This window comes from Electrophorus electricus, chromosome 9 (genome assembly GCF_041902795.1).
Source record: "Electrophorus electricus isolate QZ-2024a chromosome 9, ASM4190279v1, whole genome shotgun sequence".
NCBI classification, from domain to species: domain Eukaryota; kingdom Metazoa; phylum Chordata; class Actinopteri; order Gymnotiformes; family Gymnotidae; genus Electrophorus; species Electrophorus electricus.
Window position 1 is genome coordinate 19814585 of NC_137505.1, and position 26552 is coordinate 19841136.

At 40.3% G+C, this 26552-nt stretch overlaps 1 protein-coding gene and 1 long non-coding RNA gene across 3 annotated transcripts in view; one reads left to right on the plus strand and one right to left on the minus strand.

Annotated features, from left to right (window-relative positions):
• The window catches only part of ncam2b (neural cell adhesion molecule 2b), a 121268-nt gene extending 115845 nt beyond the window's left edge, over positions 1 to 5423 (minus strand). The window contains exon 1 of the mRNA XM_026995800.3: positions 5132 to 5423. Coding sequence (XP_026851601.1) covers positions 5132 to 5183 — 52 coding nt within the window. The 5' untranslated portion in view covers positions 5184 to 5423. The remainder of the gene's footprint in view (positions 1 to 5131) is intronic.
• LOC113567711 (uncharacterized) lies at positions 5105 to 26030 on the plus strand. 2 transcript variants are annotated; one of them, XR_003409490.2, is made up of 3 exons: positions 5105 to 5225; positions 23925 to 24008; positions 25872 to 26030. It is a non-coding gene; the product is annotated as an uncharacterized LOC113567711 (long non-coding RNA). The 2 variants fall into 2 exon arrangements; XR_014125323.1 differs by lacking the exons at positions 23925 to 24008; positions 25872 to 26030 and adding exons at positions 11174 to 11281; positions 16453 to 16570 and having other exon boundaries at positions 5111 to 5225.
• The last annotated feature ends 522 nt before the right edge of the window (positions 26031 to 26552 follow it).

Genomic DNA, 26552 nt, shown 5'->3' on the forward strand with positions numbered 1-26552 from the left:
GGGTTATGTTTGCTTTAGAGCACACCAAAGATTGTTATTAAAAATAGAATGTTTCTTTTTTCTTAATAGACAAGGATTTGAAAGGTGGTGGGTTGGTGGGCGGAAGCAAAGAGCGTGCACTGGTCTCTACCACCCTGACAACACATGACAAGAAAATCACAGATCCGTCAGGCTCTATTTAAGGCATTGTGTGTGTGTGTGTGTGTGTGTGTGTGTGTGTGTGTGTGTGAGAGAGAGAGAGACAGATAGACAGGGAGAGAGAGAGTGAACGAGAGACAGAGAGATGGGGGATGCTCATGACATCATAAAAAGGCACGCCATAGAGCATACCCTTCTGTGACTGATGGATCCCTTAAGTGTGGGAGGTCCCTACTGTGTCCATTAACACTCTGATAAACAAGGACACTCCGTGGTGCCGGAGAATATATAAGTACAGGTGGGAAAAAAAAAAGGGCTGCAAGCATGCAGCCCCCCACAGACCCAGCGTTCTTTCTTCAGGGCTGCCACTCTCCACTGCCAATTAACTGTCCGCTCTCACACTATCCACTGGCCTTTTCTCCTCCACATCATGTCCAGTTAGCTTGTCAGTCTCTGTCTAGCTGGCCGGAGTCATGAGGTGTGGAAGAAAGAGGACATTTCTGCTGGCATGTTGAGAGATTCGTCATTATTTCTTGCTTACTGCTCTCCATGGAGTTGCACACATATTGTACTACTCGAAATGGATTGTCTCAGCTACTAAAAACTGCTTTTCCTAAAAACCTTCTCTAAAGGGATTTGTAGCCATTTCATGGGCAAAGCTGAACTTGGAATGAATATTTCAATTGGTGGCTGATACCTAAGAAGTGAGCTTGAATGGATTGCCTTTATAGAACAGTGGTTCCTAATGCACTGCTATAAATCACTTTGCTGAATTATACAAACAAGCTCTGGCAATACTGATCGACTTAATATAGAGCTTCATAATGGATTAATTCAGGCATGTCTAGCTACAACCAAAGTCGTTGAGGGTAGTCTTGAATCCGTAAAAATGACTGGCTGTGCAACTTGGCAATGAATTGTCCCGCTGAATCAAACCATCATTAAGCACATATGGAAAATACCTTTGACCAAATAGTCTGAATGATCATGGTGGTGACATGCCACCCTGTTGACAAGACCAGTGGGCATCAGCAGAGGGGCATCTCATGATAAAGAACATCACTTTTACACCAGTGAATTTACAGGCTGTACTGTGCACATGCATGTTGATGCTTTACATTGATTCTCATACGGAACTCCTGCAGGGGTCAATTCCATTCTCCCACGAGCTTGGGCAGCGCTCTCTTCACTCAATTAATCACATAATGTGATCAATTCTTACTCAGAAACAAGTCATACACCAGTAATTTATAAGATTCACCAAGTCAGGTCACATGTTGCTTGTAAAGAGGCCAAAACAGGAGGACTATGAAAATAATAAAAGTGATTTGCAGTACTTCAACAGTATCTCAATATTTGTTGTTGTTTTATTAGTTTTTTTTTTTTTCAGAAAGCAACATGTACAAGACGAGTGCAGGAGAGAAACTTAAATGGGCTTCTCGGCACGCGTGTTTTCAGAGTTCATTCTTTTCGTCTGGGGAGGGAGAGAGCTCGAGGGCAAGTGAGAAAAAACAGTTTGATGAAAGTGGTTTATCATGGACATAACATAGCATGTGAGAGCGAAGAGAAAACTGTTTGGTTTTTCAGCAGTAGCATCAATGTTGTGGCATACTGCCACTGGTTAGTACCTTCCTAACTAAATGGATGATTAAGATATACTTTAATGTGGTACATATGTCCACCTGTTCTAATGTTACGCTGCCAGGGATGTTGGGACAGATGTGCCACTGGTGCTTCAGACACATCTTGCATTAGCTGAATAGAACAAAAAGGATTCAGTTGAATGATAATGCAATAATAACCAGTCAAAATACTGACAGTCAACAAAGGCTATCTAACTTACTTCCACTGTGAAAACTACAAACCGTTTTTATTTCAAAGGAAGAAGAAGAAAAAGAAGAAGTAGAAGAAGAAAAAAAAGAAGGATAAAAATATGATATGCAAGCAACAGACAAGAGGCCTAGGGGTGGAGCAGTAGTCTTCTCCAGGCAGGTTGCTGTTACGATTGGTCCTGTTCAAACAGAGCTTTTGCATTCACAGACATGTCTAAAATAGATGTGAAACTCAGCTCTAATGCAGCAAAAGTCACGCACTTGTTAAATATCAAGATGCTGTCAAAAACAGCAGCATAATGTAACAAAGCTGAACTTTTTCACCTCTAATGCATGTAATTACCATTGTATGCACTGAACAAATCATTGGTATATTTGCTCTGAAAACAGATTAAAAGTTGACACATTTTTTCATTGCTTTTTTTCCTCCCTACACTAATCTAAAGTTAATGAAACACAGAGACTAACAGAATTTTTAACTGACATTTAGCTACATACAACTCTGAAAAGTGGGTCACTGGTGATATGGCTGATTATAGCTAATCACTGCATGAAAAACGCAGTTTAATATTCTTAATTTGTTTCAGGTTATGAAGAGATTGTTAAGTATGAAAAAAAGGTGTTATAGAAACACTTGCCATGGGCACGCACTTTATAATATAATGGTCAAATCTGGTAATTAGCATGGCAGCAATAGTTTAATCCATGTCAGGACCACCGTGGGAGGTTTGCTTGTTGAAAATAGAAAAGAAGGAGAAAAAAACACACTGTAACATTCGTTCAGTTATCGTCACACTTTGTCAGCATCTACATTGAAAAGTAGTTATAAAATGATAACAATTTGGAGGTGACTATTTAAAAATAATTCCCTATTATAGTACAAGAAATATTCACTTGCCATAACATGCACGTAGCAATATAAAATAAATGCCTCTTGCTCACTGACAGAGACAGTTATCCAGTTAGGATCACTGATACTAAAAAGGCAGACACAGCAAGTTAAAATTAAAATTATGAACCCTAACCAGGACAAAGTAGGATAAATATATTTAAGAGACTGACTGATCAGATGATTCATAGTAAGTATGTACACCACTTGTAAGTAATGTATTGACATAGGCTATTATTACATGACAGTTTAATAGTTTGTTCAGCCAGTTTTAATAACATTTTTATAATGAATTTTACAAAAGCCAGATCCACGGAACCAGGTACAGTAGAAAGTGAGTCAGTAAGACACAAATGTTGATTCAAGGCTATTTGTTATGACTTTTTAGTGCTTTGCACTGCACTCACTGTGCTCACACTTCAACTGAAGGTTATGCACTGGCACAGTTGGAACTGCTGTTTTAAAGGTTGTGAATCAGGGGTCATTGGGACTTTCTGTTATCACCACTATTAATGAACAGCCTCACATAGGTGGAGTGTACATACAGTTAGGACACTGTAGGCTAGGTTCATTCTTACAACATCCATTGGCTGTTCCAAAGAGAAAGTCTTTCTCTCTTTCTCTCCCTCCCTCTCTCTCTCTCTCTCTCTCTCTCTCTCTCTCTCTCTCTCTCTCTCTCTCACACACACGCACACACACATGTGCAAACACATGCTCAAAAACACAGTTTCTGGGCATAAATTGATTACAGATCCCATGGCCGATATTTGAGAATGAGACTCAGAGGGCTCCGTTCATTATGGCACTTAACAGCTTGAAGGACTGCCTCCACAAAGAATGCTACAGCATGTATCTGTATCTGATCACAGTAAGCTTCAGGAAAACGAAAAATACACTGCTCACAGCCAGCATACATTAGCATTGACCCGGGAGCCAAGTGTTTCAACTTGAATGTCTCTCTTAGAGAAGTCAGCACCACTGATGTGTGTTCACTAATGTTAAAACTATGCCACCAGATAAAGAGAGAGAAAGAGAGAGAGAGAGAGAGAGAGAGAGAGAGAGAGACAGACAGACAGACAGAGAGAGAAAGAGAGAGCAATATCTCCACAGCCCATTGTCCACTGCAGGAGTCAGTAGAGGGGCCTATCCTGACCACCACAGCAAATAAGAATTAACAAAAGGAAAAGGATATAAACCAACAGGTTTTTGCATAGAACATGGTCACCCACACTACGTTTTATAGCTGTCGTGTACATAATCATTATCATTTTTTTAATTTTTCTGGGGAACAGTTATACCATTTCTTGATAAAATAACAATAAAACAACGATGACATTAAAATGAAGTGAATATTCTTTGCTATGCTGGACCATTACATGTCCCTTGACTTTAGAGGTAAGTGCTTCATATGAGTCTGTCCATCCAGCATCTTTCTTTCTTTTTTTTTTGGGGGGGGGGGGTGGTCTTGTAATGCGTAGCCGTATGGGACGATGCAAAGCGCTCTACCTCCACCTGCCGTTCTATGTAAAGGGGCTTGGGTTAAAGCAGGCATCACTCACCACAGCCCACCACCAATGTCACAACCAGCGCCAGTAATGATTCATTAGTTCAGTGGTCCATAAGTTCAGAGCAGTTGCTCAATTACCAGAGTGCCAGCCCCTAAGCATCACGTTTAAGCTGCTCGTAACGGTGGCGGGCGACAAGTTAAAGGATTCGCTTGTCTACTGAGCATACCCCATAGGAAACTATACGATTTTTCCACAGGACATAAAATTTACACGAAAATAACCGAAGTGTAACATCTCAGGCTGTTATTTCCCGGCAGAAACCATAAAAGAGTTACATGTATAATTCCCAGTTTGCCACATCGACCATATGCTGTTTGACGGGGTGCCTTTCAATCTCTTCTTGCCCTCTCTACAAACACAGTCAAAGTAGTTTGCCGCTTTGTTACCGAGTGATATCACCAGTGCCTAAATGCCGTGAAAGCGCCTTTCTTCAAATTCACTCTCTAGAACCGACAGCAAGTCATCACTGGGAAGTGCTGGGCTATTGCACATGTATTTATGCACGAAAAGAAGTGCGCACGGTGAGCCTTTGCACTCCTAAACAAGCCAGGCTTAATCTGTCAAAAGAAATGTTTTTCTCCAACTGGACGTGCCCAAACTACAAAATACCCCCCAAAACAAACTCGCCCCACTCCTCCCACATCTCCTTTCTTCGGATAGCCCTTTTCCGACGCGCTCACGCACTCAGATTCATTCCGCCATACCTTTACTGCCGCCGACGAGCAATCCGAAGAGACAGAGGAGCGTCCGAATCATTTTCGGCAGAACTGCGCTGACCGACAGCTGCCAGCGTTCGAGGTGAGTTGAATGCACGGTGGCTTGAAATGAAAACGCGCTCTTCTTCGCCTCCGTCCCTCTCCGTGCGTGTCCGTCGCTGACGCGCGCACACGCTCGCTCGCAGCTCACTCGTTCACCGTCCGCAGCAGTCGGGGATCTGAGGAGCGTGAGCTCTTCCTCGATGCAGCGCTCATTGAAATGCACGGAGCTAACCAAGGCTCCCGCCGCTGCACCGACTCCGGTAAGAACTAATAACCATTCGCTAGCAATCCAGTGAGCGGGAGTTAACTGTGAGCCATACAGCGCACACGGGAAGGTGGGTCGCTGGTGTGTAAAGCGCTTGTCCGTACAGTGTACTCATTAAAAGGAGACTTAAAAACTTATTCAAGTATGCGAGTACATGGCAAGGGAATGAATTGTAACAACTTTCTGAACTCTCTCAAATTTCAGACAAAAGAGCTCTCAGATTAGAACCATTTTTAAAATCTTTGGTCACTGACCTATTTCCCGTGCCCATTAAGTTGTTTAACTTTAGTGTATTGTGGCAAATGGTCTGATCCTCCAGTAACTTAACTCTCCCTAAAGACCTCCTTCAGCAGAACTATTAACTATAAATGCCCTCATGAACATTTGGTCTAAAATTTGGAAGAGAAACAGAGGTACACTTAGAATATATTGCATACTAAAAACATACAGGCATGTTTCTTATTAATTAAGAAAGCAATAGTATATTACCTTAAAAAACAAAACAAAACAAACAAAGAAGATAATGCACCATTTGTGAGGGATATTTCATATTAATAACAGCCTAATTCTATTTGATGTATTGTCTAAGTGCATACCTAAAATCCTTTTTGGCTTTGGGTTTAAACATTTTAGGCCAAAGCTAGAACCTTGCATTTTGTCTGTGCTGGTACTTGTGCCCAACATTCGCCGTACTCATAAGCCTCAAGGTTTTACGTTTCACAAAGCTCATAACAAGGGAGTGCTGACAAACGAATGATGATCTACAGGGACCTTTTCAACCCTAACCCCTCACCCTCAGCGACCTTGTTCATCTCAACAATCGCTCCCAAGTGAGAGGAAGAGAGCCATGACTCGAGGCTTAGAATTTGTTTGGCTAAAGTATAGGTGTGGTCCTGTTTTATTGACACAGGGTTTACTAGGAGCTTTGGGCTGTTTGTTTATCAAAGGGGATGTTACACTCTGTGTCAGAATGGAGAGAGAAGGGAATTGGCACCAGAGAAATGGGCCTTGTCATGCATTACTCAGGAGCATGGCAGGAACCTAAGGGTTGGAGATGTATAAAATATGCAGTTTAATATGCAGTTTCACGGTCTACTATGTTAAGTTATTATCTAAAAGGTGATAGGGGAGTGTGTGTGGATGTGAGTGTGTGTTTGCATGCGTAAGTGTTATGTGTGTGCATATGTCTGTGCATATGTGTGTGTGTGTGTGTGTGTGTGTGTGTGTGTGTGTGTGTGTGTGTGCGCGTGTGTGCGTGCATGTCTGTAATGTCTGCGTGAATGCATTTTGGATTACAGCCTTAGGTAACAATTTTATCCACATTGGCTTATCGTAGGTTTGACGAACACTGAAAAAGACATATTTTCCAAACTGCACCTTCATGCATTAGGACGTACCAATCCAAAATCCTCATATTGGTTATCTTCTAAGAATAACTTCTCTGTAGCAACTCTCTTAGGATGCTGTACTTGGTGATCTCTGTAAAACCATATTATTCCATTATAATAAAATACCACAATATCCAATGTTACTTAGGCCAGAAAGCTGCAATAAAAAAATAAGCCACTTCAGATCATAGACAAATGTTTATAAGCACTGCAAAGAGCCATAATCAAGATTAAAATAAGTTTCAAACTCCTTTACCTTTGTCATACCTAATTTTTTGTAACCCCCAGATAGTATCGTTAATGACTACAGTATAAGAATAATGAAGTCTTGGTCTCAGAGAAGCATTCAGCATACAAGTCACATAAAACAGGGGCTCTGAAGACATGGCTTGTGCACCCAGGCAGGGTGGATGTCAGATTAATGACTCTGTGCGAGAGAGAGGGGGGCGGCTGATTAGGGCGCTATTTTGCCTGGCAGCCCGCCTCTTGGCATCAGCTGGGACAAAGCGTACCTGGTGCAGAGGTCCGTGAAGCTGAACAGAGGCCATCGTACCTATCTCAGCAACAGGCCAGACAAGGGCAGAGACCTTATAGATGAGCCTAGAAAGGTCCTCTCTGGTTTTTTTGGTTGTTTTTTTTCTCCAAAGGTAGAACGTTTGGTTGAGGATTTGGAATATTATAAATTGTTTACATGGTGAAAAACTGTGAGCATTCTGCCCAGAGAAAAATATATAATTAAATAACAGCATGCCAGATCAAATATTGGATGTTTGGATATTTCTTCCCAGGAGTCTGTGTCTCTGAATCTGCACTCAGCTGTCTATTGGGGCCTGAACTGCAAACCCTCTTGAACATTTCCTTAACTAGCTCTCCTTATTCCTGTCTCCTCACGACCCACTGCTTCAGTCGGACACTAAAAGCATTCGTCAGCTGTTCCATACCTGAAGGGCTCAACTCTCTCAAACACAGGCAGAGAGATGGAGCCAAAGGGAAGACGTGTCCATCGATAAGCCATTAGTGGCCCTGCACCAGGAGACACCTGCTTCTGAACACCCCTACCTACAGACCCCACTCACTGCCGCTAGCGTGTGCTAACCATGCGTGTGACAACACCTGCTTGTCAATGACACCAGAACTTGAGGGATAAGCTATTAGTGAACTGGAATGCACAGGGTAGAATGTTCCTGTGGTTCTCGATTATTGCTTTTGGTGTGTTGAAAGGAGGTGTGTAAAAGTGCAGAAGGACAACTGAACACACTTTTGATCTCACAGAGAAACATGTGGCATGGTTAATGCAGTTCTGAAGGTATAATTTATAAGTTTATTTCAAAGAGTGTAATTATGGCCAATTAACTATGGCGAAGAAATAAAAAAGAGCTTGTTGGCTGTCTCATACACCAATTCTAATGACATTTTCCCCATACAGAGATTATATTTAATTATCATGCTCTTGCCTGTAGTGTTCAGGATGCAGCATCTTAGCATTAAAATATTTTTTTTTCATTAGCATCTTCCTGTGCGCACGGTCTTTCTGTTGCATATTTCAAATGGCGTCTCATAATGTCTGTCAGCAGCAGCCAAGCTCCCCACAACGGCATGCTGTCTCGTAAGCTACAAAAGGTACAAAAAGGTCTAAGTACAATTTTTTTCCTTGAGCAGAGCATAAACAAAAATCCAGTAAAGGTGGTCACAAAGTATTTGTCTGCTACAGCCTGCCATCCCTGAGGTTCTGTTGAAAACACCAGAGATCAACCACATCATAGATAAATCCGAGTGACCATTCCAGAACAGGCACATGACATAGTTAAGATCTGGGCAGTGACTCTCCAAGAGACTACCTGCATGATATATAACTAATAAAAGGGACTTATCTTGAATTAACTTTGCTGAATTAATCTACTCTTAATGCTGTAGCCATAATAATCGGTATTCATGTTGGAGAAAACATTTGTGTCCCAGTTTAAGCATAACTGCATCACTGGATGAGCAACTGTCCTATGGAATAGCTGCATGTGGTCTGATAACCAAAGGACTTGTTTATACTGTTGTTAATGGATATTGAGCAAACTACCATGAGTAATATTATAGTCATTTAGAAAAGCAGTGTGTATGTATATCTACATATGGCTATATATACACTATATTGCCAAAAGTATTCACTCACTCATCCAAATCATTGAATTCAGGTTTTCGAATCACTTCCATGGCCACAGGTGTATAAAACCAAGCACCCAGGCATGCAGACTGCTTCTACAAACATTTGTGAAAGAATGAGTCACCCTCAGGAGCTGAGTGCGTTCCAGCGTGGTACCATGATAGGATGTCTCCTGTGACACAAGTCCAGTCGTGAAATTTGCTTACTAAACATTCCACCATCAACTGTCAGTGGAATTATAACAAAGTGGAAGTGATTGGGAATGACGACAACTCGGCCACAAAGTGGTAGGCCACGTAAAATTACAGAGCAGGGTCAGCTCTGTTAAAAGGTCAGTCGTTACAGACCTCCAAACTTCAGGTGGCCTTCAGATTAGCTCAAGAACAGTGCGTAGAGAAATGGGCCTCATGGAATGGGTTTCCATGACCGAGCAGCTGCATCCAAGCCTTACGTCACCAAGCGCAATGCAAAGCGTTGGATGTAGTGGTGTAAAGCACACCACCTTCTTGTCCAGCATGAGTGTCTGACCTCACAAATGCACTTGTGGAAGAATGGGCAAAATTCCTATAAACACACGCCTAAACCTTGTGGAAAGCCTTCCCAGAGGAGTCGAAGTTGTTATAGCTGCAAAGGGTTGGCCGACATCATATTAAACCCTATTGATTAAGATTGGGATGTCACTCAAATTTTTATGTGTGTGAAGGCAGATGAGCGATTATCTATCTATCTATCTATCTATCTATCTATCTATCTATCTATCTATCTATCTATCTATCTATCTATCTATCTATCTATCTATCTATCTATCTATCTATCTATCTATCTATAATGTTGATGCATGTGGTTTTCTGTATGGTAACTCCTAGGCCAGGGGTGTGAATAGGTAAAGAGAAGGATAATAATTCATCATTTTAGAATGGGGGCATTCTCTAGCATTTTCTACCATACAAAAGGGAAATCAAATTTTGATTCTGATTCTTTACACATACTGTTTATATAGGATAGGATAGATTTGCTATACCTTATTAAATTAACATCTATACCTTTCCCATCGTTTGTAGTTCTGTATAGAATACCTTCTCTAAGTTTCAGTACTGAGAATCTTATGGATTTTTGCAGCTTCTCAGTCAGCACAGTCTAGTGTTCCAGTCATGTCAGAAACCCTAGTAAATTACATTAAAAAATGGCAAACACAATAGTTATGAATGTCCTTGGATGTTAACCAATAGTAATAAAAAATATATATAAGAAAAAAGACACCACCAGTCAGGCTGAGTTCATTTGTCTGAATGTTTACAAATGGTTGCAAGAAGTTGCGAGCAGTTAAAAAAAGCTAAATGTGATATAAAGGCCTTCTGCTATTCAAAGAAACATGTTCTGAATAAACAACAAATCCACAAAGTCACATAAAACTATAATACGAGTTTCCTCAAAAAGGAGATTGTTTTTTTTTTTTGAAAGCATAAATGATCACCTGAATGTTTTAAGACCAGTGAGAAGGTGCTAAAGTGTGATAGGTATTTCAGAAAAAATTTAAAAAATTTAAAAAATAATAATAATAAAATAAACAACCATTTAAATGGTCTGGTATTAAAACGTCTCCTTTAATGTTTTTCCCTCTCACAACCCAAAGGTTCTTTTCTTTTTTTCCCCACATTTTTTGAGTTGCATGGAGTTAAAAAATAAAATAACTTATGCAGCTCGATAAACTACTGGAGTCTTTTTAAACTCTGGTTATCAACTGTCACTGAACCATCAAAGACAGTTTGATAATAGATGGATGATGGATAAGTGCATACCACTTTTAAGCCCATTTGATAAGAGCAGAGATTCAGGTCCATCTGAAATTGCTGTCCAATCAATGAACCATTTATAATGGCATGGGTATCTCTTTTGTTGTACAGGTCAGATGAACCTGAAGTGGTGCTCACTCCCACCGTGAAATAACCTGCACAAACTTTGATGCTGACAGGAGAGTAACCATACAGTGACTCATTGATTTGCTGCATTACAGAATGCATGTGGGCTGGTGGTGTAAATTTTGTGAGAGTCCTAGTGAGATTCCTTTTTGGATTATCCATCCTATGGACCATCCTTCAATGTTAGAAAATTTTTGAATCCCATATTAAAGGGATTTGTGTGTGTGTGTGTGTGTGTGTGCTTTTGCTTTGTTTCTCTAGAAACCTTGTGCACTACACTTCAGTTTTTACTACAGATTTTACTACTGCCCATGACCCTTGATCTAGCATCTCTAATGCCATAATGGAAATGATCCCTTGGATTTAAAGGTCAGTACAGCGGGCACTCCATACTTCCATCAATTTCAGGCATCAGGAAGTTTGGCAAACCTTCTGAAAATCTATAATCTACATATAGTATCCTAAAGGACAATAATGTTAACTTAATCCAGAATTCAGAAATTATGGATATCAACAATTTGCAAATTGTAGTATTTTACTACAGAAATTCAAGCACTGATTAAAAATAGTTCAAAACAAAGATTCAAATTGCAAGTCATTAGGCAAAGCAAACAGTGCAAACAAGGAGCTGTTTACAATAACCCTGTGTAGCTATGTTGGAATAGAATTTGATCAGTATATTCTTACTATGTATCACTGAAATAGGGATTTTGTTTGTTTCTTTTCCATTTTTTACACCCCCTATAGCCATTTATTTCGTCATTGATCTGCTTCTTACAACTTGTGTTCAGTTTCTAGATAACATGAACCTGTTCTTTTCAAGTTTAGTGTCCATCAACCATTGTAATGATTGATCCCTCTAAAGTTCAATTAACACTGGAACAAATGTTGCTTTCTTTAAGACACGGCTTTAATGTACTTAAGGCGGATTTGCTAAATTAGGGTTGTCAGCCAGTGCTTCCAGAGGCTTTTGGGTTAATTCCTCTGCGTGGAGTGATGAGGTAAAAAATGACTCCCTCTGTGTTACTCTGTTGGAGGGGGTCATAGCCTGGCTCAGACTACCACTGCTAATGCCCCAAAACATCTCCCAGTGCAATTCTTCGACAGTGTAAATGTGCAAAGGTTCTAGTCACCGCTGAGGAGAGGTCAGATCTCTGAGACCTTGGTAGCTGGGCGTGTCCGAGTAGGCACACTGGCACATGAGCTGCATGTGAGCGAGCACACACAAGCACATTACCAGCATTGTGAATGTTGGCTATGAAGTTATTCATAGTAAACATTGATTTGATAATGCCAGGTCAACTGTGATTTGAAAGTCTATGGATTGAGCAAATATGCTTATTTTTGATTAAGTTCTCTCATTGGAAAACTAGACTTTCAAATTTCTTCAAAAGAAGCTTTAATTTCGATCAAGGTTTGCACAATAAATGTGAATTATGTAGCAAAAGCAAAGCAAAAGACTGGATTTCAGAGTATTCAAATTGCTTAACAGTGATTCATCCAGGTTCTCAGGATATCAGTTGCAATGAGTCATATGTGTGTTTTTTTGTCATTAAAAATGGCAGTACCTTTTTGGTGTTATACCAAAGGTCCTGAATCTGACACGTAAGATGGAAAGATGCAGTGTCGAGCCCACTATTACACTTATAGTATTATGGAACCTTGAAAATACTCATTTAGAATGATTTCAAAGGGACAGTTATTGGCTATATATTGCTTTAAGATGAGCTTGGTGAGCTAGACTCCTGGAGGGAAAAAGGGCATTATCCCATGGAAAGAATTATAGCCCTCCATCACGTACCATGACAACACCACACCTGCAAAGCAAAGCTGTAAAGCTGTTATAAAAATGAGACACTAAACCTCTTTGTAGTGTCAGACTTTATTTAAAAGGATGTCTAGATAAGGTAGCATTCAGTGGAATTTCACAGGCATGCATTACTGAATAGACTAATACAAATTCTAACCTGAAAGTCACCCTCCAGTCAAAACTTCAAATTAAAATTTATTTCTGTTTCACCCTTGATAACTCAAGACCACTGTATGTCCAAAGTAATTACGCATACTTCTTGCATTTAAGATGCAGTTTCACAGCTGCTGGGGGCTTGGTACTGGGAAGGTCTGCCTTATAACATCACAAAACATCAAAGAATCCTTGACCAATCAAGAAAGGGCAGTATCTGAGAGGAATTTATTATAGTATTTAAACAAAGACTGTAACCTATAGTAAGAATACATGTAACTACTGAACTGATAAAAAAATATCAAAGTGATGGTTTCTGATCCATATTATGCTAATTGCTACATAGTTCTTTAATTCTACAAAATCAATAGATTTTCAAAGGAATTAATTACTCAAAACTGTAAGTAATACACTCAATAAGACTATAGTTAAAACAACGTAAGGTATAAAGGGGGTCTAAAACAAGCATGACATTATTAGAAATATAAAATCATTTAATTAATACTAAATTCTGTTCTTAGTTTTAGCAAAAAAATATTTCATATTCTGCCATATAAATAATGTTTTATGTGGTTGGCATCCTTAAACACATTCACTTTAGGAGTGTCACAGCAATGAAGTGATTGGTTTCCGGAGACTAATGGTGGGATTGACTGGGCTGTGGCTGCTGGGATGGGAAGGTGATCCGCAAAAGGGATGGGCCATCTCCTCACAGCTAAAGCAGGCCACCATGGCCCTGGAGGCTCACATTTTCACCGATCACGATTAATTGTTTATTACCCCTGATGCCCTGAAATGATGAGGCCTGCTCAGACCCTGATTGATGGCTGCCTCTTCTGCAGGCTCATGAGTTAAAGAGCGAAAGAGATGGATGACCCACGGGGGAGAGGACAGAAGAATGTGTGTGTGTGTGTGTGTTTATGTGTGTGTGTGTGTGTGTGTGTGTGTGTGTGTGTGTGTATGTGTGTGTATGTGTGTGTGTGTGGGGGGGGGGACTAGAATAGGAGAGCTATGCAGAAGGAAGTACACAGGAGAGTCAGCTGATCTCTTAGTGAGTGAGCATCTGAAAACACCAAAGTATGTATGAGTATGAAATGAGTATGAAAATTAGATATAATGGCCAAGGCCACAGACAATTTGTTTTACAGTATGTCAATATTATATAGACATTAATATTAACAAACCAAAGTACATAGTAAGCTTACTTCGACACGTCAAATAAAAATCCTTCTCAAGCAACTTTAGAAATCAGCTTTATCTGTTGAATTTGACTCAAAAGAGAGACCAGACTAAATCCAGCAAATTAAAAGAAGAGTACAGATATCATCCAGTGAAAAGAATCAGACCTTCAGTTTGGTTGACCTTCATCTCAGTGGAGTCTGTTCGAAAGTGAGAGGAGAAGTGACCTTTCTGCTCAGCTGTATCCACTTCTAATGCTCATCGTATTCTCAGCGTACAAGCTGATGTGTTTGTTTCCCTTGCTCCTGCATGGAGTGCTCCTCATACCAAAAGACACTGAGCGCGTGTGCATGTGTGCACACGTGCTCATGTGTGTATGCATGTGTACATATGTGTGTGCATGCGCGTGTGCTCATGTTTGTGTGTGTGTGTGTGTGTGTGCGTGTGTGTGTGTGTGTGTGCATGTGCGTGTGTGTGTGTGTGTGTGTGTGTGTGTGTGCGCTCATGTTTGTGTGTGTGTGTGTGTGTGTGTGTGTGCGCTCATGTTTGTGTGTGTGTGTGAGTGTGTGAGTGTGTAGGGTGGGGGCTTGGCATTGATAGAGTAATGGGTAATGGAAACATACAAAATTTCTTGCCATCTCATCGACATAAATTCTCTTTCTGTGACAGCCACTTGGACTGAATGCACATAGACATCCATTGTGCTCGTCTTGAAAAGTACAGGGATGGATTTAGAAGCCAACTTTTAGCTTTCTTTCAGCGTCCATGAAAGAATGGTTGGAAGAGCTGCCAGAAAGAGCAGAATTCAATTAATGCAACCTCTCACAAAATTTATCTGTCTACGGACCGGTGTTAAAGAAGCAAAGAGTCATTTTTAAGGGGCCAGCATTCTGGGGGTTTTTTCTGCATGTTTCAGCTTGTACTTGTGCAAGGAAAGTGTCGATGTTTGAGTAAGTGGCAGCTATTCCATACGGAATCACACTTGTACATTTGCAGACATTGATTTACCACAGTCGTCAATCTATTCGCTACATGCCTTCATGTTATGACATGACAGAAATAAGGTGTTGTTATTAATGCTGTCTACTAGTTTCAAAGGGCAAGAGGAGACACAGTGGTGGAGAACTGCTTATTCCCCCATCCAGCCCACAAGCCTCCTACGTGGTCATGAACCCCAAGTGTAGTAGAATGAGCTTGTGAGCTCCGAACTTGGCCCATCATCCCCCACGGAGACAGCCCAATCCCAGCCTGTGAAGCTTTAGGCTGTGTTTGGTCTGACTGGTTTCCACAAAAGCTGCTCTCGGCATTTCTCACACCTGTTTGAGGTGTACTTCCTCACTGAGGGCCACTGACTGAGTGAACAAGAGAACCTCGGAGGTCACCATAGCTACCCTGCCGTGGGCTTCGGCTTTGCTTTACTTCCTGGTTTGCGTTTCATGTGCTTCTTTGATTTGGTTTTACTTCTGTTCCACTCCCTCTTGATGGTTTTCTCCATCATGTATTCGTTTCACCTATTCCTCATTTCTAGTCTCATTATGTAGTGTGTTTTGTGTGTTTCGTTGCTGGTCCATTGTACACATAGCTTGTCTTTCTTTTGGTATGTAGTCTCTCATGTATTTTGTTCTAGCTGAGGTTTGTCCATAGCCTGTTTTCCAATGTGTTTCATTCAGTTTGCTTGTTCGTGGTTTTTGTGTTTTTTTGCTTTCTGTTTGGTCATCATGTACACTTGGTTTTTTCATTTTGGTGCTATGACTCTGGATCTTTCAACTGACCATGATTTTAGATTTTGTCATGGTATGGCCCCTCCCCCCTCAAATGTGTGCGTGTGCGTGCGCGTGTGCGTGTGCGTGCGTGTGTGTGTGCATGTGTGTTGCCACACCCTCTTGTGTTGTGCACCTGATCCTTGTTGTGTGTAATTGTCATGAGTGTATATAAGTCTCGTGTCGTATCGTCAAGGTTATCGGTGTTTGACCTATGTAGTGTGTTTGTGTGTGTTGAGTCGTGCTTGTGATTAAAACGTATGTTCTGTTTAACGTGCCTCGTCCCCGCATCCTCCTTAACCCGTTAAATGTCACAGATTTGCCCATAATAAATCTCACTCTTCTCACTGTTTGCTCCACGTTACACTTTGCTTAATTTTAATATTATTTGCTTCTGTAGTAATAATATGCTGTCTTTGATAGCAATGATTGTACATCAGGAATTTACTATTAAATTAAATAAAATCATTTGAATAAACAATGACTCCTCTCAGTCTGTTGCACACTTACACTGTTACTACTGCTATGACTCGTGACTTGTTGACATGGTTATAAAGGCTCCTTATTTTCTCAAACTACTTTGTATGACTGAAATTGAGTCAGTCAGTGATTCTTCTTTTTTCTTTCTTTTTTTTTAGAGGAGCACATATGAAAGAGGTGAGGAGGGGATCAATAATCTATTCTTCATGATCGTGCTTTAACAAAGTGAATTTGGTGAACGTCCCTTTGGTTGATTTACTGTGGCCTAGGGTGAAAATTCATTTACTGATGTGGAGTGAAAATGTAAAAACAATAAAAGGGTTGACTATGAATTACTCACCAAGTTCCCTGGTATCATTATTCCAGTACTAATATATGCTGCTTTAAGAGAACCCCATATATCAAAAAAACTAATTCTGTAGAGCTTGACGTAATAGAGCCAGCAGTGGTATTTGTTACAGTATATGTAATTTATAAAAAGGAGAGAGAATTTTAAAAAGTAAGAAGGAGGACATGAGGGCAGGATAAAAAGGGTTTATGAGGTCAGGGAGGAAGCCATCATGTGGGATTGTGGTTCATTAAACATTGTGTGTTTAGGAGCTGAATATATTTAGGTAGTTTCACAGGCTGAGACGCAGCTACTTATAGCCACACTGCGAAAAAAAAAAAAAAAAGAGGAGGAGATGAAGAATAATTTATAGTTATCTTCTTTCAATTTTTCTCAACATTTTGTAATTACCTCTCTTCATAGCTAAAAACAGACTCAAGAGATGGTTTGGACACTGATAAAATTCCCCCAATTACACTCTCATTTTGGAGTTGAACATCATGATAATGGTACTTCTCAGTATCTTACCTCTTTCCTAATAACTTTTCAGCTCATGCGTACTTATCAGGAAGAAGTGTTCAAGCTGGGGGAAGGAAGAGCAACATATCTGTCTACAGCTGCCCAGAGTGACTAACAAATCAGGAAGTGTGTGTGTGACTTTTTAATGTATTAATAAGGCCGAGTGGTGCAGATTTGATTTCTGGTACCACTATGGGGGAGGAGGAATGCTGTTGTAAAGCTGCTAAGCAAAACGCCTCAGTAGGAGTGATAATTGGATCCATTATGGCATCCAATTTTATCAAGTGAATATAGATTTTTAATGGAGACTGGTGTGTGTTTATGAGTGTATGTGTGTGGGTGTGCGTTTGTGGGCTGGCTGGATTTCTAGTTTCCTTTCTCCCTACCTGGAATACATAAGCTTTACAGAAGAGTGAACCATGTTAATTCACTGTAAAGATTAAATCATTACTTTCTGAGACTGGCTTTAACTTATTAGGGCTCTTACGGTATGTATTCACTGAGTTCCTATTGACAGGCAAAGCACATGCATTGAGAGAGCTGTGCTTCGGTAGGCAGCGGACGCTCAAAATGATCGATCGTGGCTTTCAGCTGCAGCCGACTGTGCACTGGAGACACTTCTCTCTTAGCATGCAGCTCCCACCATGTCTGATACAATGCTAATGGTACTAACAGCGTGCTTCCATTGTACAGTTCTAAACGCCTCAGCCATTATTCAGCCCCCTGTACTGCATCCCTGTCTAACTGTCACACATCACACTCATTAAGACAAGGGATAGGAGACCTAAAGAGGGAAGAGAGAGAGGGGGAGAGGGCATGAGAGAGAGAGAGAGAGAGAGAGAGAGAGAGAGAGAGAGCGGGGGAGAGGGCATGAGAGAGAGAGAGAGAGAGTGTGTGTGTGAGAGAGAGATAGAGAGAAGGAAATGGACAGCCAATTAAGAGAGAAAATATAAAACTCTAAAGAAAGCCGTTTGTGTTTCTTTATTGTTTTTGAAGTCTTTGTTTTGATAGTGAAGAGAGGTGCTGGGTCCGAATTATGACTGAATATGGATGCCCGCTGCACTTTCCACTTTGCTTTGCAAAGCTAAATAAGGACATTGTTAGTGATGCAGAGAATTTGGAACAAAAAGCATTGAGACCCTGGTGTAAGTCACAGCTGGACATATAAAGCAGAATTTTAAACATATTCCATTTCTCTTCATTTCCTGCACAATTACATACCCCCATGAGATCAACCAGTTAAGATATGGAACACTTTTTCAGCCATTTCAAGATTCACAGCAGAATGAGTAAGGACAGCAATACTGACAACATTGCTTTCTAGTCAGTGAGGCATTTGGAGAGACATTTTGAGAACACCAGTTCATGTGCATTACCTCAGGCGCTCACCAGACATGGAGTTTGTAATCTGCTCACAATGTGCCATTGAATACTTCATAGAGTATAGATTTCTTTTATCAGAGTAAAAGATAGGCTTGTGATGTTATGTCCAGAGCATATTTTCGCTCGGAGAAGAAGTAAATAAGTAATCCAGCTCAAATATTGGCATGTTCTTTCTATTGACCGCCTGACTCAATAGAAAGGGAGAAAGGGAGTTTAGGGGGGAATAAGAAAACAATAGTTGTTGGGAAAACCAATACTTTGAGCTTCAATAAAATGAAAGAAATAGCAGGCCAAAGTGCATTTTCCGTGGTGTGATTCCTCATTCTATCTACTGTTCAAATTTATTACAGACCTTGGACAATAGCTATCTGTTACTTATATGGAAAGTACACTGTTTATATGTTTATCAATTATTAGTCTGTACTGCTACTACACTACTGTAAAGATGGCGTAGCCTCTGACACAACCTCTGGCTGCCCATCTTTTTAAGCTGGCTTACAGACATTAAAAATGTATCATACCTTCTGCCTCAGAGAGAAGCTGCTCACTTGTTAGTAGAAAGAGCTGCTTCAGGAAGAGCTAGAGTCACAGTGTGGTATTTGCCCTCAACCTTGAGATGCTAACGGTATTATGCACTTTGCTCTGATCCACCAAGCAGGAGCTTTGTCATGCAAGGTCAGAGGCATCGGCCATGTTCCTCTCCTTCCCTGCTATACATTAACCTGCTCTCTGTCCATCATTCTTTGTCACTGAGGACCTGTGCAGACCTGATCTCACTAACATAGACCTTATCAATGTATGATCTGACACCCACCACCTTCAGGAACACTCACACTGTACAAGAACATCCACACCCTGTGAGAACATCCACATCCTACAAGAACATTCACACTCTACAAGAACATGCACATCCTATGAGAACATCCACACCCTATGAGGACATCCACACCCTATGTGAACAACCACACCATACAATAACACTAACATCCCAGGAGAACAAAGCTAATGGAGCCCATAACAGTTGAACCAAAAATAAACAATCAGTTTAAAAGTATATGAGAGTGTTAAATATGTAAGTGTTATATACACTGCCTGGCCAAAAAAAAAAAGGTCAGCACCTGGATGTAACTAAGCAAATAGGTAAGAGCCTCCCATTGGATAATTACTGCATGGGTGATTATGTTTCAGCTGGCAACAAGTTATTTAACCCTAACTGATGCAGTTAGTAGCTTCTCATTTGTTAAACAACCATGTCGAAAGATATCCTGTGGTCATGGAAAAGATGCTAATCTGTTTCAGTAGGGTTAACTTATTGGCATGCATCAAGCAGAGAAAACATCTAAGGAGATTGCTGAAATGACTAAAATCGGGTTAAGAACTGTCCAACGTATTATTAAAAAGTGGAAGGACAGTGGGGAAACATCATCTTCAAGGAAGGAATGTGGTCGGAAAAAAATCTTGAATGATCGTGATCGGCAATCACTTAAACGTGTGGTGAAATCAAATCATAGCAAAACAACAGTAGAACTCAGGAATATCTTTAATAGTGAAAGTAAGAGCATTTCCATACGCACAATGTGAAGGGAACTCAAGGAATTGGGACTAAACAGCTGTGTAGCCTTAAGAAAACCACTTGTCAGTGCAGCTAACCACCAAAAACAGCTTGAATTTGCTAGGGAGCATAAAGATTGGACTCTGGAGCAATAGAAGAAGGTCATGTGGTCTGATGAGTCCAGATTTACCCTGTTCCAGAGTGATGGGCGCATCAGGATAAGAAGAGAGGCGGTTGAAGTGATGCATCCACCATGCTTAGTGCCTATCATACAAGCCTGTGGGGGCAGTGCTATGATCTGGGGTTGCTGCAGTTGGTCAGGTCTAGGTTCAGCAACGTTATGTGCCCAAAGAATGAGGTCAGCTGACTACCTGAATATACTGAACGACCACCTTATTCCATCAATGGATTTTTTCTTCCCTAATGGCATGAGTATATTCCAAGATGACAATGCCAGGATTCATCGGGCTCAAATTGTGAAAGAGTGGTTCAGGGAGCATGAGACATCATTTTCACACATGGATTGGCCACCACAGAGTCCAGACCTGAACCCCATTGAGAATCTTTGGGATGTGCTGGAGAAGACTTTGCGCAGTGGTCCAAATCTGCCATCATCAATACAAGATCTTGGGGAAAATTGAATGCAACTCTGGACAGAAATAAATGTTGTGACATTGCAGAAGCTTGTAGAAACAATACCACAGCGAATGCATGCCGTAATGAAAGCCAAAGGCGGTCCAATGAAATATTAGCGTGTGTGACCTTTTTTTTTGGCCAGGCAGTGTATATTGTTAGTGATTCAGTCACAAATTTAAGGCATTGGCCTATTGTAAATGTTCAACTATGGTTCCTCAAAACAAGCACCAACTGAGAAACAAACATAAACAGAGGTTACCACAGCTACATCAGAAACAGAATCAGAATCACTTTATTTCACCAAGTATGTTATCCATACAAGAAATTTGTCTTGGTGAGTGCACACATGAATATAACATATTAAGCAGACCTGATAAGCATGCAGATTCATACATCAGACTCATACATTATCATGGATTTAGGCAGTGCATCAACCATGTGACCAACTTGCATATCCAGAGCCTCTGCCTTTTAAGCCTTTGTGAATAGTCACCATTGTGACAAAAATACAGTTTGACAGTGCAATGTTGTGTAATTCAATTCTATCACCAGCTATAGTCACTTTCTACATACAACCTCTCAAAGCAGTCATGACATTCATTGCACTATTCTATAAACAGCCAAGGCCTTCGTTAATTAAAAAATGGAGCACTTTTATTTAAGAACAAGAGCAAAATTTTTCTTATAAAATGCTTCAGAATATGATTTTTAGAGTACTTTTAAGTGCTCGCAAACTTTTTAAATTGCTCACAGTGTTGCCAATCTGCAATCAAGGGCCAAATAATAGGTTTGTCATGCTTGGCTTATTATTATGACTCCTTCATTTGGGCATATCCATCACTTGTGGCTGAGGAGAATACAATGCTTTTGCTACTGAAGACGTCTAAAACCGCGATAAACCGGGGAAGTAACTAAAGACTGCAAAACGTTTTCTTTCACACACATTGAACCACAGCAAGAGTCAGCAAGAACACAGTGCAGGTTTCCAGGAATTGGTGTACATACCATTAATCATCAAATTAGATATTTTGCGGCACAGATTCACTGTCTGCAGCCCAGTCTGTTCACTGTTGGAGACCAAATTGAGCCTTTAAAATGTAGACAAGTTTAATATGACTGTTTCTGTTGTGTTTATGTTTTTTGCTGTTTGCTCATTTGAAATGTGGCCTGAATGTTGTGTGAATCATCTCAAATCTATGTGTGTGTGTGTGTGTGTGTGTGTGTGTGTATGCATGTGTGCATGTATGTGTGCATCTATATGTATATGTGCATGTATGTGTGCATCTTTGCGTATGTGTTTGTCTCTGTACGTGTGTTTGTGTGTGTGTTTCTGTCTGTGCGCATGTGTGTGCTAGCCTATCTAACCATACCCAAGTTTTAAATGTGTTATACAGTGGCTGTGCTTTCTCTCTCCCTCCCCCTCTCACCTTTATACACACTTCGAAATGTAGCTCTGACAACTAAGAAATGGCCATCGTTTGTTTTATACACTTTAATTATACAAATTTTACTGAGGATCGCCTGCCAAGACGCGGAAAGGTAGTGATTTATCTGATCTCTAGCGTCTCTCTTCTCTGTCTGTGCCAGCATCAGGCAGTGGAGGAAAGGGAAGTGACCTGTCTGTGCTAAAACCATTAAATGCACTGAGCTTGTGACACATGGGCGAATAAATGTGACTAGGTGTGAATACATTTAGGCCTATAGTGAGAGCTCCATTCAATGGTGAGATTATGTTCATGAGCTCTAAATTAAGAAAAAATTCATCTTTTGAATTATTGCAGGATTGCTCGTGTAATCTAAACCCCATTTAAAACTGATGCTGTAGTTTTGCTTCTGCTCACATAGCAAATTTAATGCTTTTATCATCCTAATTTAATTTTAGCTATAATTCCAGGTTTGTGATACATACAACATTTTTACAAGACAGCCCTGATTTAGTAAACCTGCCAGTCTGCATCTCCCTCTAATTAGACTGAAGCCATGTGCCATTTTCTCACAGTGTCACGCTGAGAGAGGTGTGTCTACCTCTCCAGGTGATCCCAGCTTGCCTTCAGCAGGAACAACTTTGCACCAGCAGAACAGATTGAACATATGTCACAACAACCATTACTCTGTGACGTCCATCGCTTCTCATACACAGTGAATTACAGGGAAGCTGAAAGTGCATTTCAACTCTGATTTCATTGACATCACTTAATAAAACCCGAATACATTATTTGAGGTTTCATAGGCTTTTACATCTGTGAATGGAAATCATGGTATTTCTAAATCACCTATATTATGTTTCTTAAATATTCTTAAATAGCTTGTGCATCATTCCAAAATAATAACTATGAATTCCAGCAGTGAATTGTAATGGGTCCTTTGACATTTCTTTATTTGACCTATGACCTTTGTTTAGTCACTCCCTGTTATTAACCATGTGTGGTTGTACCCCAGTCTCATTCATCTTAAAACACTACATTTGGGAAATACACAAAAGTCTTGCACACAAATTACACAACTATGTGCTACACATGAGAAAACACATGGGAAGCTTTGACCTGCCTGGGAATCACTTTCATCCTGGTGTAAGTGAGGGATGAGGTGAATATATTTTAGCACTAGGCTCCAGCCCCCTTGTGAACGAGGCCATATGGAAATGCCTAGAAGGCTTTGTTTATATGGGTTGACCTTACTGTGCTTCCACTGACCTGGGAGATATTACAGAAATAAATCAAGCTTTTATGTCCAGAACTATCCTCAACACATGAGCAGCATTGGTACACTGGTAAGGCTGGCCCACGTCTGAACATTTGTCACTGGGCTGAGGGAAGGGAATGGATTGGAAGGGAGGTCACCAATTGCCTACCTTCCCATTCGTCTGACAGCTTTTAATAAAGCCTAGTTCATCCATAGCCATCAATACAGTCCCTTTCCCCTGTACAAGAAAGAGTTAATATTAGCTCAGACTCTAAGCACTGATGGTTTTACTGATCTATTAACCCCCGCACCAACCGTTATGTCTTCAGATTTATGTCCCGGTTTCTGAAATCACAGACGTTTTTGACTGTACAGGCGTTGCAGGCAGATGTGAGATCACGTTACGGTTCCACTCGCACTGTACCGAAAGAGGAAGTGCCCCGTGGGTCCAGAGTCCAGATACGTATGGTCTTCTTATGTTTACGTTGTAGCAAAGTGGATTTTAATGAGGAGCATATGCATGTGCGCAGGAACCTTAAGGACATTCTGAGGGAGGGGCGGGGCCGGGTATGGCGCCCCACGCCTGGACGAGCTACTCAGGCTTCACGATGCAGGTCAGCGGCCCCTGTCAAGCCCACGCTGCACTGCACTGCTAAACCTCATGGTGGGATGACAGTTTAATCATAGGGAGGACACAGAGAGGGTTGGCCTCCCAGAGGTCTCCGCATGTGTTATGGGCAGAGGAACCACATGCGGGATTAATACATTTGGCAGCACACTCAAGGCTCCAGAAGCACTGTGTTACACGCGAGAGTTGCAAAGAAACTTCATCGCCAGGGACGTGTTTCAAAACCTAAGTCTTTTACCAGCCACTTTGTAATTCAGAGTAATAAAAGGTCTATAAAACCACACGTGGTATAGAAGGCATACACTGGCAATGCTTGCCTTCACATCGAATCTTAAACATCTGTGTCAAATTGTCCGAAGCTGGTAATGAGCTTGGTCATATTTCAAAGAACACCCAGTGTCCTTGCGCTGGCAGAGCGAGCTGCCACGTCAAGTGTTGAATTATTCTTTTGACAGGTAAATGGCATTCACTGTATAGCACTTGCTAGCTTTTATCTTAATTTCCAGTACAGTAAGATTTCTACACATCCGTATGATTGCACAGGTTCATTGTGGTACATCTGTCCTCCTGTGCATGCAGCTATAAGTCTGAAAAAAGCAAAGTGAAGCGTAGCAGGACAAGCAGAGAGATTTTGTTAATTATGTCAGTGGGTATCCTGACCTAAACGCAGTAAAATAATGTATACACAGAAGAGGAAGACAAGCCTTCTGCTCTTAAGAGAACCTCATTCAGATTTTAGCACAATGGAACAAGCTGAAGATTTGAAGTATATTTTTTCTACCCTTGCACTTAGATGAACATTCTGCATATGCTAAGCTATAATAATGCTAATAATGCTGTAATAATGTTAATAATGCTGTGATGATGTTAATAATGCTGTAATAATGTTAATAATGCTGTAATGATGTTAATAATGCTGTAATAATGTTAATAATGCTGTAATAATATTAATAATGAATAGAGGTGATTAGTAATTTACCCCATTACATTTACTTTTAAGGTGATCAATGAGTGCTGCCACTTTACATCAGTGAGTCACACAACTACACAGTAGACTGACATAATGAACGGCAAACAGGCACATTTTCTGGCGTGGGACTGAAATGACATTTATGAAAAGTATCTCACAATATATCATTTTCTTTAAGGATCACATATCTGAGTGTGAAATCGGTGTTCTCTCCTAATGTGCAATATTAATATGAAAGTAAAGTGTGGTCCAAAATCAATGATATTCTAAGAAAAAAAAGAAAGGCTAGCTCACTATGTAGCTCTAAACTACAAGCAGCAGAAAAAAGCAGCTGAACTGAGGCATATTTTCAAGATTATAAAGGTTTCAAGGTTATAAAAACTAAGGTTTGTTATTGATTTTATATAGACTATTGATATTTCTTTCGACCACATACAGGTGCAGTTGTCAGCTAGACAACGTAAGATATCTTGCTAAACAGCCGGTCTGATTGACTGATCACCTAATTGAAAAGTCAAATGTTCAATAAGTGACCTTGGGCAAGAGCTTGTAATATTCCCAGAAACTGTACTAATCACAGAGTGATCACCAAATCCAATGTGATGCTTGTGACTTACCAATATTTAGCTGATATGAAAAACCTCATATAGCTTAAACAGGACAAACCCAGGGCAAAGAAAATAACCTGTTTATTAAATATTTTTGTATGCTGAATCCAAATATGTTTCAGAATTTTTCTAGCCATCGTATAATTTCCCATTATATTTGCATCTGCATGTATGGAATTTAGCAGATGTGATTTACCAAAGTGCTTTTAGCTGTCTGCTCAGAAAAAAGGGTTTACAACCGATTATACTCTCACATCGTTATGTATTGCAGGTCTATGGAAAATCAGTACCAAGGAAAGTGGAGCCCTTCTATGTTGGCAGACTATTACTGGACACTGAAGAGGGATGTTCAAGATAACAACCTTATTCATGAATAAATAATATATACTTATTGTAAAATTCACTTAGAAATTGTTGCCCGGTGTGATGAAATGAGTTCTGACAAAATAACTCGCCACCTCAGTAGTCGTTTTAACAGATACTTTCTTACGTTTACTTAAGTAATACTTTAATACTTCTATGTGAATAATTATTATTTTAAAGTAACTGTACTTTTACTTGAGTGCAGCTTTTGGCTACTCTAATGTATCCTTTATGTTGGTAATGTATCCTTTATGCTAGCGGTCAAGCATTCGAACCACAAACATTTGCACATCTGTGTGTATGCCACACAGAGCACCACAGCCATACAGACCGACTATACATCACTGTGTTCATGCAATTGTTCGTTTTGTTTTTGTTTTTGGTTTTTTTTTGTGTGTGTGGGGGGGGGGGTGTATTGTTAAAATTACCATGGCATCAAGATCACTACCATCACAAGATATCAGAGAAATTGCCACTTTGAACAGTTATACACAGAGTGTCCAGGTCAGAACCTTGATGTATCACAGCAAGAGCTGATAATTTAGCTGATGGTTGTAGCACAAAGAACAGTTATGTTTTCCGGAACCGT